This window comes from Mirounga angustirostris, unplaced genomic scaffold (genome assembly GCF_029215605.1).
Source record: "Mirounga angustirostris isolate CCGP_5_RB_7025 unplaced genomic scaffold, mMirAng1.0.hap1 SCAF_4, whole genome shotgun sequence".
Lineage (NCBI taxonomy): Eukaryota > Metazoa > Chordata > Mammalia > Carnivora > Phocidae > Mirounga > Mirounga angustirostris.
The window spans coordinates 53,555,256-53,568,413 of NW_026991712.1; the positions used below are offsets into that span (position 1 = coordinate 53,555,256).

At 38.6% G+C, this 13,158-nt stretch overlaps 1 protein-coding gene across 2 annotated transcripts in view; it reads left to right on the top strand.

Annotated features, from left to right (window-relative positions):
• Positions 1 to 4,591, top strand: part of MRPS28 (mitochondrial ribosomal protein S28) — a 116,903-nt gene extending 112,312 nt beyond the window's left edge. Inside the window, exon 4 of one of the 2 annotated variants that reach the window (XM_064588170.1) lies at positions 4,349 to 4,482. Coding sequence is in view for 1 of the 2 variants with exons in the window: in XM_045896336.3 (XP_045752292.1) it covers positions 4,349 to 4,514 (166 nt within the window). In the remaining variant the exon portion in view is untranslated. Of the gene's footprint in view, positions 1 to 4,348 lie in introns of both variants that reach the window. The other variant, XM_045896336.3, reaches the window with a different exon arrangement.
• Positions 4,592 to 13,158: the final 8,567 nt, after the last annotated feature.

The following is a 13,158-nucleotide window of genomic DNA, read 5'->3' on the forward strand; positions in this document are numbered from 1 at the left end:
TCCATAAATTACCAAGCATACTGGGCACTCATGGTGTTTCTGTTTTTATTTTAATTGGAGATTTTTATCATTTACAGAACCACTTATACTGTGAACTTCTTCTTTACTATGACTTTGCCCAGAATTTTTTGTCCCTAGTGTTTGTGGCGTGTTCAACTGTTTTTATAAAAAGCCACTGTTCATCTCCTCATGATTAGTTTATAATCTACCGATGAGTAATACTCCTAAAACTAAGTGAAAAGAAAGAAGCCAACAATTGAACAATGGAAGAAGAAAACTAACATTTATTAACCACTATATGCTAGGCACAGTGCCAGGCAAATTTCAGAGAGGTTGAGTAAATGTACCAGTAAATGTACACAGCTGCTAAAGCCAAGAAAATAGAAATTCTAGATCATCTGTGACCTGGTGGCTTTTTTTTTCTTTTCTTTTTTTTTTTAAGATTTTATTTATTTATTTGAGACAGAGAGAATGAGAGAGACAGAGAGCACATGAGGGGGGGTGGTCAGAGGGAGAAGCAGACTCCCCGCCGAGCAGGGAGCCCGATGCGGGACTCAATCCCGGGACTCCAGGACCATGACCTGAGCTGAAGGCAGTCGCTTAACCAACTGAGCCACCCAGGCGCCCCCTGTGACCTGGTGGCTTTTATCATACTAATTTATTGGCTGACATTTGAGTACCTGCTACATCAGTACTGGAAGGATCCAGAGATAAATAACGGTGCCAGACCTTGGGGGGGCATACAGACTGATGAGAAATCAGAGACTTAAGCAGATAACCAACACAAGTATGTGAGGCGCGCTAACATTTGCGGTCATATGCTAAGTGTTTTCAACATATTATCCCATTTAACCTCCAGCTGCAAAGTAGTTGGAATCACTATCATTGTAGATGAGGAAATTGTGGTTCAGAGAAAGCAAGTTACCCAGGATTACCCAACCAGTAAGTAGCAGGGCTCAGATTTACATTAAGTCTATGACCGCAAAACCTCTTTCTTCCATGGGCATTCCAGTGACAGACTCTTCATTCCAACAAGGAGAAGATCAAGGTTCTTGGGAGCTACATTTGATATATCCAGTTCTGCCTAGAGCTTAAGAATCAATGGGATAGATGATAAGTTCAAGCAGTGCTGGCAACAGAAGCAAAAGTACAGAGGAATAGAAGTATGTGGGAGCGGGCATTAGGCCAACGTATGGAACCCATCTTGAGAAGCAGGCTAGAAATGTGGCTCTGAGAAGATCACATCAGGCCTCAAGCTTCAGCTAAGGGGTGACGAGACTAGGGCGCCTGGGTGGCTCAGTTGGTTAAGCAACTGCCTTCTGCTCAGGTCATGATCCTGGAGTCCCGGGATTGAGTCCCGCATCGGGCTCCCTGCTCGGCAGGGGGTCTGCTTCTCCCTCTGCCCTCTTCCCTCTCGTGCTCTCTGTCTCTCATTCTCTCTCTCTCAAATAAATAAATAAAATCTTTAAAAAAAAAAAAAGGGAGTGACGAGACTTGAAGGATTAAGTTCAAGAAATATCTGTTAAAGAAATGAACTAAACTTGCTAACTGGATGTTGCAGGAAAGGAGGGGAGGAGGGGTCAACATGAATCAAAGCTGATTGGATGAATTACTGTGAGTCATGCTGTAAGGACAAATGAAAGAATCTATTAGAACATAGAGTATAGTTCCAAGTAATATAGAAAATAGTGTTCAGTTTTACCTTGTCTATGCACTAACCTTATTTTCCCAGTGGTTAATTCATATAGAATATGTCTTATAATTGCTGTTTTCTAAGAATATAAAGCTATGCCTCAATTAATATTCTAGGATATCTTCAGTTTTTTAAACAAAGTAAGATCTATGCTGTCAAATACACACTCATGTATACATACATGTAAATATACATATAGAAGGACTAGAAAATATGACTGACTTCACTGTTTTACAGTTTTACAAAAGAACGTTTGCTTCTACAATCAGAAAGAAAAATATGTTTTTTAAAAAACCAAGAACCCTGGGGCATCTGGGTGGCTCAGTCGGTTAAGCGTCTGCCTTTGGCTCACATCATGATTCCAGGATCCTGGGATCAAGTCCTGCATCAGGCTTCCTGCTCAGCGGGGAGCCTGCTTCTACCTCTGTCCTGCAGCTTCCGTTGCTTGGACTCTTGCTCTCTCTGTCAAATAAATAAATAAAATCTTTAAAAAAAAAAAAACAGAAAAAAAACTGAATAGCCTTCATTTTTACCTAATGGACCATTTATAAATTCCTTCAGAACACCTAATCAAATATCATGTGGAGACTACTCGTTATATGTTCTACAAAATTCCTTTTCCAGTGACTTTTTTGGTGTACTTTGTTTCTTTACTTTCCATTTATGTAAAATTATTTAATTTTAAAATTAACTTAGGACGCCTGGGTGGCTCACGTCGTTATGCGTCTGCCTTTGGCTCAGGTCATGATCCCAGGGTCCTGGGATCGAGTCCTACATCGGGCTCCCTCCTCGGGGGGAAGCCTGCTTCTCCCTCTCCCATTCCCGCTGCTTGTGTTCCTGCTCTCGCTATCTCGGTCTCTGTCAAATAAATAAATAAAATCTTTAAATAAATAAATAAATAAATAAATAAATAATAAAATTAACTTAGAATACTCAGAGTGCACAGGCATACCTCAGAGATAATGCAGGCTTGGTTCCAGACCACCACAATGAAGCAAATATTGCAATAAAGTGAGCCAAATGAATTTTTTGGTTTCCCAGTGCATATAAAAGTTATGTTTACACTATACTTTAGCCTACTAAGTGTGCAATAAAAGCATTGTATCTAAAAAAGCAATGTACAATTCACCCTTGAACGATGAAGTAGTTAAGGGCACTAGCCCCCATACAGTAGAAAATCTGTGTATAATTTTGGACTTCCCAGAAACTTAACTACCAATAGCCTACTCTTGACTGGAAGTCTTACGTCTTACTGATAATATAAATAGTCAGTTAACGTGTATTTTGTATGTTATGTATATTATATATACTGTATTCTTATAATAAAATAAACTGGAGAAAAGAAAATATTATTGGGGGCACCTAGGTGGCTCAGTCAGTTAAGTGTCTGTCTCTTGGTTTCAGGTCAGGTCATGATCTCAGGGTCATGAGATCAAGCCCCACCTCGGGCTCAGTTCTGGGCATGGAGCCTGCTTAAGATTCTCTCTCTTCCTCTCCCTCTGCACCTCCCCTGCTTGTGCTTACTCTTTCTCTCTAAAAAAAAAACAAAAACAAAACAAAATGTTATTGAGAAAAATCATAAGGAATAGAAAATATATTTACAGTACTGTACTGTATTTCTTGGAAAAAATACACATATAAGTCGACCTGTGCAGTTCAAACCCTACTGAAAGGTTAGCTGCATATACTTTAATTAAAAAATACTTTATTGCTAAAAACTGCAACTATCTTCTGAGCTTTCAACCAGTTGTAATCACTGATCACAGATCACCACAACAAATATAATAACAGTGACAAAATTTGAAATATTGTGCAAATTACCAAAATGCGACAAAGAGACACAAAGTGAGCAAATGCTATTGAAAAAATGGCAGCAATACATTCATTTACACAGGGTTGCCACAAATCTTTGTAAAAAACGTAGTATCTGCAAAGTGCAAAGGGAAGCACAATGAAACAAGGTATACCTGTATATTTAGATCTTTAAAGATTTTTGGATTTCAATCAGTAGCAATATTTTCATTCTCCTGCACCTTTTCATAATGTTGGTATTGCACTCTTAAAATACTTGATCAGGGAAGAAGGCAAGTGACTTTAGGTTTTCATTTGGTATTGTAAAATATGATTTTATTGATCAAAATGAGCCATCGTGCATATTATGGCTGTCATCACACTAATTACAGTGTGGTCAAGCCCCAGCGCTAAGCTTCACATTTTGACTTTTTTCCATTTTGCTTTTGTACAATTTCCTTTACTTTAAAAGAAGATTTTTAACGTTAGAAGAAAAAAATGTATCTGAAAATCTTTTTTTCCCCTTGATTTCACTCTCTGATTTTAAAAAATGAATGACATATTAAAATAAATATCAATTTCAAGAATTGACTTGTTTGAATTTTGGTTTGGACTATGTTTTTATTTTGCTTATAAAATCTTTAAGAGGCACCTTAACATAAAAATTCTGATACATCTAAATTACTTTTCTGTCAAAAACAACTATTTTTCAGATACTGGTATAAAGTTTAAAAAAAAAAGAAAGATGTATTAACTTCTTTATTTTGAGCCACCACATTAAAATTAGAATTTGAGTTTTACTTTAAACTAGTTGTTCATATTGTGATGTGCAGAATTCATGGAATTGTTTTTCTTACTATTTAGGAAATACCAAAAGGGAACCAGAGTCCGACTGCGGCTATTAGATCTTGAACTTACATCTAGGTTCCTGGGAGCGACTGCAGATACAACTATACTAGAAGCAGATGCAATTCTCTTAGGAGTCCAGGAGAGTAAAGACGCAAAATCAAAAGAGGAACATCGTGAATAAGAAACAAACTTTGTCTAAAACTAATGATGTAATGTATGGGGATAATATAAGAATAAAAAAATTAAAAAAAAAAAAAAGAAACAAACTTGGCTTAGTGCATTCACTCCTTTTTTGTTGAACCCAGATACTCATCAAGAATGCAATTAGAAAATTGTGAATAAATGATTGAAAGAAGACATAATAAATGAAAGCTATAATTATAGCTCTTACTCGTTAGAATTTTCTTTAGCTGTTTCTCCCCTCCTCCCCTCCCTTTTACACCCATTCTTTCCTTTGATTGGGGTAATATAGACTATTCTAAGAAATTCTGTCATTCAATAAATATGTTTTGAGTGCTTGCTATGTGCATGGCACTATTCAAAACAGCAGTAAACCGATTAGACAAGATTGCTTGCTTTGTGGTGTTTCCCTTTGACTTGGGGAAACAGAAAATAAATGGGTAAAGTATATAGTGTGTTAGACAGTGATATGTGCTAAGGACAAAATAAAGCAGGGAAGGGAGAGGACCTGAATAGACATTCTTCCAAAGAAGACAGTTGGCCAACAGGTACATGAGAAGATGCTCAACATCACTAATCATTAGAGAAATACAAATTAAACCACAGTGAGATCACCTCACACCTATTAAAATGGCTGTTATCATGAAGAAATAACCAGTGTTGGTGAGGATGTGGAGAAAAGGGAACCTTCTTGCACAGTTGGTGGGAATATAAATTGCTCCCACCACTACGGAAAACAGTATGGAGTTTCCTCAAAAATTTACGAATGGAAATACCATATGATCTAGCAATTTCACTTTTGGGTATTTACCTGAAGAAAACAAAACACTAACTTGAAAAGATATCTGAACCCACATGTTCTTTGCAACACTATTTTCAATAGCCAAGATGTGGAAGCAACATAAGTGTCCATCAGTGGATGAATAGATAAAGAAAATGTGGTGTGTGTGTATAAAATTCAGCCATAAAAAAGGAAATTTTGACATTTGTGACAACATGAATGGACCTTGGAGATACTATGCTAAATGAAATAATAAGAAGAAAGATAAGATAGCATATTATCTCACTTACATGTGGAATCAGGAAAAAAAAAAAAAAAGAGCTCATGGATACAGAGAACAGACTAGTGGTTGCCAGAGGTAGGAGTGGGGTATGCAGAATGAAGGTGGTTAAAAAATACATACTTCACACTTCCAGCTATAAAATAAATAAGTCATAGGATGTAATATACAGCATGGTGACTATAGTTAATAATATCGTATATTTGAAAGTTGCTAAGAGAGTAGATCTCAAAAGTTTTCATAACAGACAAAAAATTTTGTAGCTATGTATGGTGATGATGTTAACTAGACTTATGGTAGTGATCATTTTGCAGGAAATATCTAATTATGCTATACACTTGAAACTAATATAATGTTATATGTTAGTTATATCTCAATTAAAAAAAGTAAAAGGGAATGGGGTTGTGAGGTATCAGAGTGACAGATTGAAATTTAAGTGTAGTGTCAGTGGAAATCCTCACAGAAGAATCTGCTTTTTTGTACTGTATAATTTTTATTTTTCCACTGATAGAGTATTTAGAAAAATCTCTCCTTGGGGCAGCTGGGTGGTTCAGTCGGTTGGGCATCTGACTCTCTTGGTTTCAGCTCAGGTCGTGGTCTTGGGGTGCTGGGATCGAGCCCAGGCATCAGGCTCCATGCTCATCGGGAAGTCTGCTTGAGATTCTGTCTCCCTTTGCCCCACCCCATGCTTGCATGTGCGCTCTCTCTCTCAAATAAATAAATAAATAAAATCTTAAAAAAAAAAAGCTCTTCTACGAACTTGTCTTTTTTTTTTTTTTTTAAAGATTTATTTATTTATTTGACAGAGACACAGCAAGAGAGGGAACACAAGTAGGGGGAGTGCGAGAGGGAGAAGTAGGCTTCCCGCAGAGCAGGGAGCCCGATGCGGGGTTCGATCCCAGGACCTTGGGATCATGACCTGAGCTGAAGGCGGACGCTTAACGACTGAGCCACCCAGGCACCCCCGAACCTGTCTTTTTAATTGAGTTATAATTGACACATAACATTGTATCCGTGTCAGATGCACAACATAAAATGATTTGGTATTTGTATATGTTGTGACATGATCACCACAATAAATCTAGTTAATATCTGTCACCATAGATAGTTTCCAGGAATTCACTTTTGAATGATATCTGAGGGAAATGAGGGAGCTAGCACATGAGTCTCTGGGGAAGACTATTCTGACAAAGGAAATGGCTAGTGCAAAGGCCCTGAGGCAGGACTGTGCCTGCCCAGCTTAAGGAACAGGGAGGAAGCCATTAGTAGCTGAGAGTAAGAGGAGTAGGAGATGAACCTGGAGAGTAGGAGAGGCCTTGTAGGTCCTGCTATGGACTTTGGCCTTTACTCTGAGATGGAGGGTCTTTAAGGATTCTGAGTGGAGGAGGGATATACTCTGACATTATAGCAGGATCCTGAGTAGATTGAACACAAACAGCAATAGCAAGACTTTTGAGGAGACTTGCAGGTAATCCAGATGAGAGGTGATGGCAGCTTGGATGAGTGTGGTAGCAATGCAGGCAGTGAAAAGTGGTTACTATCTGGATATATTTTGAAGGTAGAGACAGTGGTATTTCCTAACATCGGATATGGATTGTGAGATAAAGAGAGCAGTGAAAATGCCTTTTCATCTCTTAAGACACCAATCTAAAGGCTAGTTTTTAATCACTCAAGTTCCCAGCTATACTGGGTTGAATATTGCCTCCCCCCAATTCATGTCCACTCAATCTGTGAAGGTGACCTTTTTTGAAATAGTTTGCAGATATAATCAAGATGAGGTCATGCTGGATTAAAGTGGGTCCTAAATGTAATATGACTATTGTCCTTATAAGAAGAGGCAAATTTGGACACAGAGAATCAGAAACACAGGGAGAATGTCACGTGACAACTGAGGCAGAGATTGTAGTTAGGCTACCACAAGCTAAGGAATGCCAGGAATTGCTGGCAACCACTAGAAACTAGGAGAAAATTCTAGAACAGATTCTCCTTCTGAGGTCCCAAAAAGGGAACAACCCAGTGACACCTTGATTTCAGACTTCTGGCCTCCCAAACAGTGAGAGAATGAATTTTTGTTGTTTTAAGTCACCCAATTTGTGGCAATATGTTATGGCAGCCCTAGAAAACGGATACACCAGGCATATATGAGAAGTCTGATGTCAGGCACTGATTTCCCAGCCTGACTCAGGCAAAGCTATACATCACTCCTATGCTTTGACCCTACGATCCTATTGGCAGCCTGTATTGTATCTCTAGTTTCCTCTGCTCCGTATTGTAATATTCTTTCTTGCTTCACTTCTTTATATGGCATGTCCTCCATTTGCAGCCTTGGTGAAAACCTCCATCAGGGTCTTAACCTAGAGAATCAGTCCCCCCAAACATCAGTCACCTAATTAAAATCACCCAGGTTGAGATTTCCAAGAAAATCCGTTTTCAGTGAACAATCTTTGTTCCTTTAATATTAAAGTAAGGTAAATATTTGAATCAAGTCAATACTCCTTTTATAAGTCAACTAATCATGCCAAACAAATGAACAGTGATGATCTCAGCGTTTGTGTCCACTCCGGTCCTCTGGGAAGCAAAGGCTAAGAGTAGGAAGTGCAACTGTGGGAGAAAGGTCTGTGAGGGATAAAGGGTGAAGGGGCAAGGTTTTATAGATTTTCAGGCAAGATTTGGTTGTGTAGCTATTTACATATTCCTGAGCAGCTGAAATATGATTAATCAAGAGTTTATGTCTTTGATCAATAAAATGTTAAAGAATTTTCTCTAATAAATACCGACCATGGTACATCCTTAGAAAAATAGATGATATTTTCTGTATATCCCTGAAATTCTTTCTAAATACTAAATCTGGCCTATACTGGGGAAAGCATTTTGCATAGAATCTATATAGATGGAGAGATGCTAGGGAGAAAGGAGACAGCAATAGAAACGGTATGCAGAATATGTGGTGACTTGGACATTCGCTAACGCTAGTATGAACTGACTACACAGAGATTTTGTGGTGGAAGAAGGAGGCAAGACACCACAGGCGAGGCCAAGGGGTTTGGAGAACATAAGATAATGACTCCATGCCTCTATATATCTCTCTGCAACAAAGGTGAAGATTACTGTTTTGTCCCAGTATGCAAATCCTGCTCAGACCCTAGGACAGGCCCTGTCTTTCATGTGGAGGGAGATGGCATCGGAATAGGAAATCAGCCCTACAAACAGGACCTTACAGAGGGGAGAGAGAACACCTAACTTTCTCTAGACCTTGACTCGGAGCCATCTAGAAATGCTTGAGGGAACACTGATGAAAGCCGAAGCTGATCTCTGCCTTGAGGCAGGAGGGCAGAAACAAAGCCAAAACAGAACCTAGGGTCCTATAAGGATGAGCAAGCCTTATCTAATTAGCTAAAGCTCTTTGTTAGAGGTGAGCTCTGTGTCTGTAAACACGTGTCTCTGTGTCTGTAAGAACCATGGAAACTGTAGAGTCTTCCTTGCCCATTACAGCCTTTTCTCAAGTGGTCTGTAAGCATCTATGACAGGTAACTTCCTACCTCCCTGAGGCAGGCTTAGAGAATTATTTAGAAGATAACCATTATAATGTTAATTCACCTCACGTGAGTAAGTCTTTAATTTCTGGTTTACCAGAGAATTGAACTTTATAATCGCTCTCCTTTTTGCTTTTTGTGGAATGTCTTTTCTGGTTTTTCTAGTTCTTTCTCTACACCTATCAAGTAACATTTAAGTTAGATTGTGTGGAGGCTGATTATAATATCCATTTGATAGATTTTCCAGGACGTTTTTTGGTCCATTAGTCATTTCAAATTTCATTAACACCTGCACCAGAGGGTGAATGGGAAAGGGAAAGGTGTTAAACAAAGATAGGAGTGACTAATGGACCAGGCTTTTTTTAAAAAAACAAAATTATAGGCATGGAATTACCCTAAATTGTCATCCATTTTGTGGTTCTGTTTGGAAATTTACTGGTATATTAGGCATCACTAAATATATCTAAAAGATAGTTAGACAGTAACATAACTCAGACATACCATTATTTCTGAGCAATGATGAGTTTGCAGCATATTTACCCACAGTCCTTGTCTCAGCTGCCTGCCTGAGTGGAATTCCCACTCCTTTTGGTATGGTTTTGAGAGTTGGGACACCATCTTTATCTACTGGCTTCTGTGGTATTTACTGCATCTAAAATGAAAGACTTTGCATTTAAATGTTGCCTGGAAAAAACACAGTATCTTGCTTTCTTTTATTCATTCATTCGAAGTAATTATTGCTGTCACGGTCTCATGTGCATTGTTTCCAAACCATAATGATTTAAGACTTATAGAGGATGGTAAAAGAGTTGGATTGTTTGTTCAAGCAGGCAATTTTGTGAAGCAAATGGTAGTAATCTGAGCCACTTTTTGGTTTCTAAAGATTCATCTGTCCCCAGGATGATTTCAGGAGCCATACAGTTCCTTACCTGGAGGCTAAAATCCCATGTTTAAAATCCCGTTTTTCCATTTCCTACATGTAGAATGCAGGTGTGAGAATGTAAAATAAGTCATGTTCATTCACAGAATTTCCTACATCCCTTGGCTCAGGGCATCTCTGAGTTCTTTGTAATTAGTTTAAAAGAAACATGGGGAAAAGTTACAGTCTTTTCAAATAAACTGCATGTTTCCCTTAGGAATTTATACTAAAATGTGTATTTATTTTTAAAAACCAAATGATATGAATATAAGAAATGCAATACTGGGTCAGCCCAATGGTCTACCAGCCTGTGGTTTCAGAGTCTCATAATATTCCATTAATGTTGGCTTCAGAAGTTTGGGGATTTGTTTCAAACTCCCTGGGGTTTTTTTTAATATGCAAATCTGGATTTACCATTCATAGATTAATCTAAACCTTTCCTGAATTTACTTATATATCTTCAATGTACATCAACTAAATAAACCACGAGCTCCCCGGTGGCAAGGGTACTATACCTTATTCATCCTGAGATCATAGCAAGGGTTCTACCAGAGGGCAGTGAAGAAATGAGTTACTCAATCGGTCACAGTTGTCCTCTTGGTCATAACTATTTACATCCCTCCTGCATGCAAAACTCACTCACTCCTATACCAAGCACTGCCTCCCACCCCCTAAAAGTTCCTTTAATCATGGTATCTGCCAAAAGTCCAGGATCTTGTGATCCTTATCAGTATAGGCCAGGTTTGTATTTAAAAATAATTATCGGGTTATATGGAAAATATAATCTATTTTTCTAATGATACAGCACAGTCAATATTTATCAGAGAAAATTCTTTAAAAATTTTCTTGATCAAAAACATTACAGGGGCGCCTGGGTGGCTCAGTCATTAAGCATCTGCTTCCCAGGGTCCTGGGATCGAGCCCCTCATTGGGCTCCCTGCTCGGTGGGAAGCCTGCTTCTCCCTCTCCCACTCCCCCTGCTTGTGTTCCCTCTCTCGCTGTGTCTCTCTCCGTCAAAAAAATAAATAAAATCTTGAAACAAACAAACAAACATTGCACACTTGCATAATCAGAGAGATTTCAGCTGCTAAGGAATATGTAAATGTCTACCCAACCAAATCTTGCCCATAAAACTCTAAAATGTATTACTCAGTTGCCTGTCCCCAAAACATTTCCTGCTTTTTAAAATAGAGAATACCGAACAGGATTTAAAGCCTTCCTTGATGACTCAGGGCTACCATTATGGAAAACAATTTCATGATGATGTGATTTCCTAGGGATTTTTAAGGTGGGTAGAGCCGCTAGCTCCTACTGAATGGCCCCAGAACTTGGTGCTCTTTGAATTTTTTATAACTCGTTACCCATTACCTCCCTTTTGCTTATCAGCTGATACTTTGGGCTTATGTTGGTATACCTGCTTCTAGTTCTTCCTTTACGGCTCTTAATCGGTGTTAATCTAATTTGGGGTCATAGACTAATTGACTCGCAACAACTATTCTTTTTTTAGTTCTTCTGTTGGCTTTAAACATTTTTGCCACCTCTTTTCTCTGCTGTCAGCTGCCACTTTTATTAGTGTCTGTGTGCTTTTCTGTGCCTAACTTAAAAGATTGCCTTACAGTAGTCTGGAAGAGGATTGGGAGTAACTGTGTAAAATTGTAGACGTGTGCATAAATTTTGTGATATCTATTTTCTATTTTGGAGCCTTTTGTCCATTATTTTCAGAACTACAGCTGTGTTTTAGATGTTAAAAGTTGTTTCAGGGGCACCTGGGTGGCTCCGTCGGTTAGGTGTCTGACTTCGGCTCAGGTCATGATCCTGGGGTCCTGGGATTGAGTCCCGTGTTGGGCTCCCTGCTCAGCGCGGGGCCTGCTTCTCCCTCTCCTCCCTGATCTCGCTCTCTCTCTCTCTCAAATAAATAAATAAAAAGATTTTTTTTAAAGTTGTTTTCAGTTTATCACTGAAATGAAAGGCTTTAGAAAGAAAGAGAAAACAAGAAAATAGACTATTTTTAAAATCAGTTTTAAGAGTGTCCTAATACAATTTCCTTGACCTTAAGCATCTAAATAAAAAAGTAGATGAAAGGATGGTTGGAGTCATTGATTATTTCTACTTTGAAGCCAATTTGTACTCTGTAGATTTATCTGTTAGAGGGTCATTTATACTTTCCTAATCAATTGTAAATATCTCCAAGAAAGGAATTGCTTTTTACTCATTTTTTTAAATCTTCTGTGCCCAAAACAGTGTCAAATACAGAGAAAATATTCATTAATATTTGTTGAGAGTAATTTGCTTGATTCAGTGGCCATAATTGTACAAGATTATCTGTCAGTAAGAGAAAGATTAATTGTTTTGCAAATTCTTCTCCGTCAGGTAGGAAGCAGACATCTTTAGCAATGAGATGGCACAAATCTTCTAGATGACCTCCCATTTCTCTCTTCCTTTCTTCCAGTCTTCACACCCACTCCTCACCTCTGCTGCCACCCCATGATTTCTGAGTAAATGATGTTTCACGAACACTTTGTTTTAGAGCTTTGAACAAAAATTAAAAGATGGTGCTACATGAACAGATTTCATGCATACAGATTTCAAGTACCCATCTTAGTCTGGTTCATATCTCCTGGTCATTTTAGAGCAAAAACCTGATGGCTGGGCCTGTGTCTCCACGTTTAGCATTTTGCTGACCTACAGGGCAGGAACAGGAGGTGCCTGTGTGTGTAACTCAAAAGGAGACCTCATTATTTTATGTTAACTGTGCTCTTTTTATCTCTCTGTTTGTACAAACACTGGAGTATTCACTGCAGCCAGGAAAGAATTTCTTGAGTCTAAAGATTGTGGGCAGTTTGAGGAGACCAAAGAAGGGAAGGCATAGAATTCCATTTTCCTTTTTTAGCCTTCTGGTTCTTTCATGAACTGCATGCAGGTCTTACAGACTTTCAATGCCCACTGCTTTCCTGCCTCTGAGTTCTTTTCCTTCCATCACTCATAGATATTGTTTACACAAGTGTTGACAGGCAGCTTTTTCCTCAAGGATGCTGGAAGGATGGCTACATTGAAGCTAAACATTTGGCTCCCTGTCTAGTACCACAGAAAGTGGACAAGGGGTGCCTCTTAATCAAATTTGTCCTCACAAAG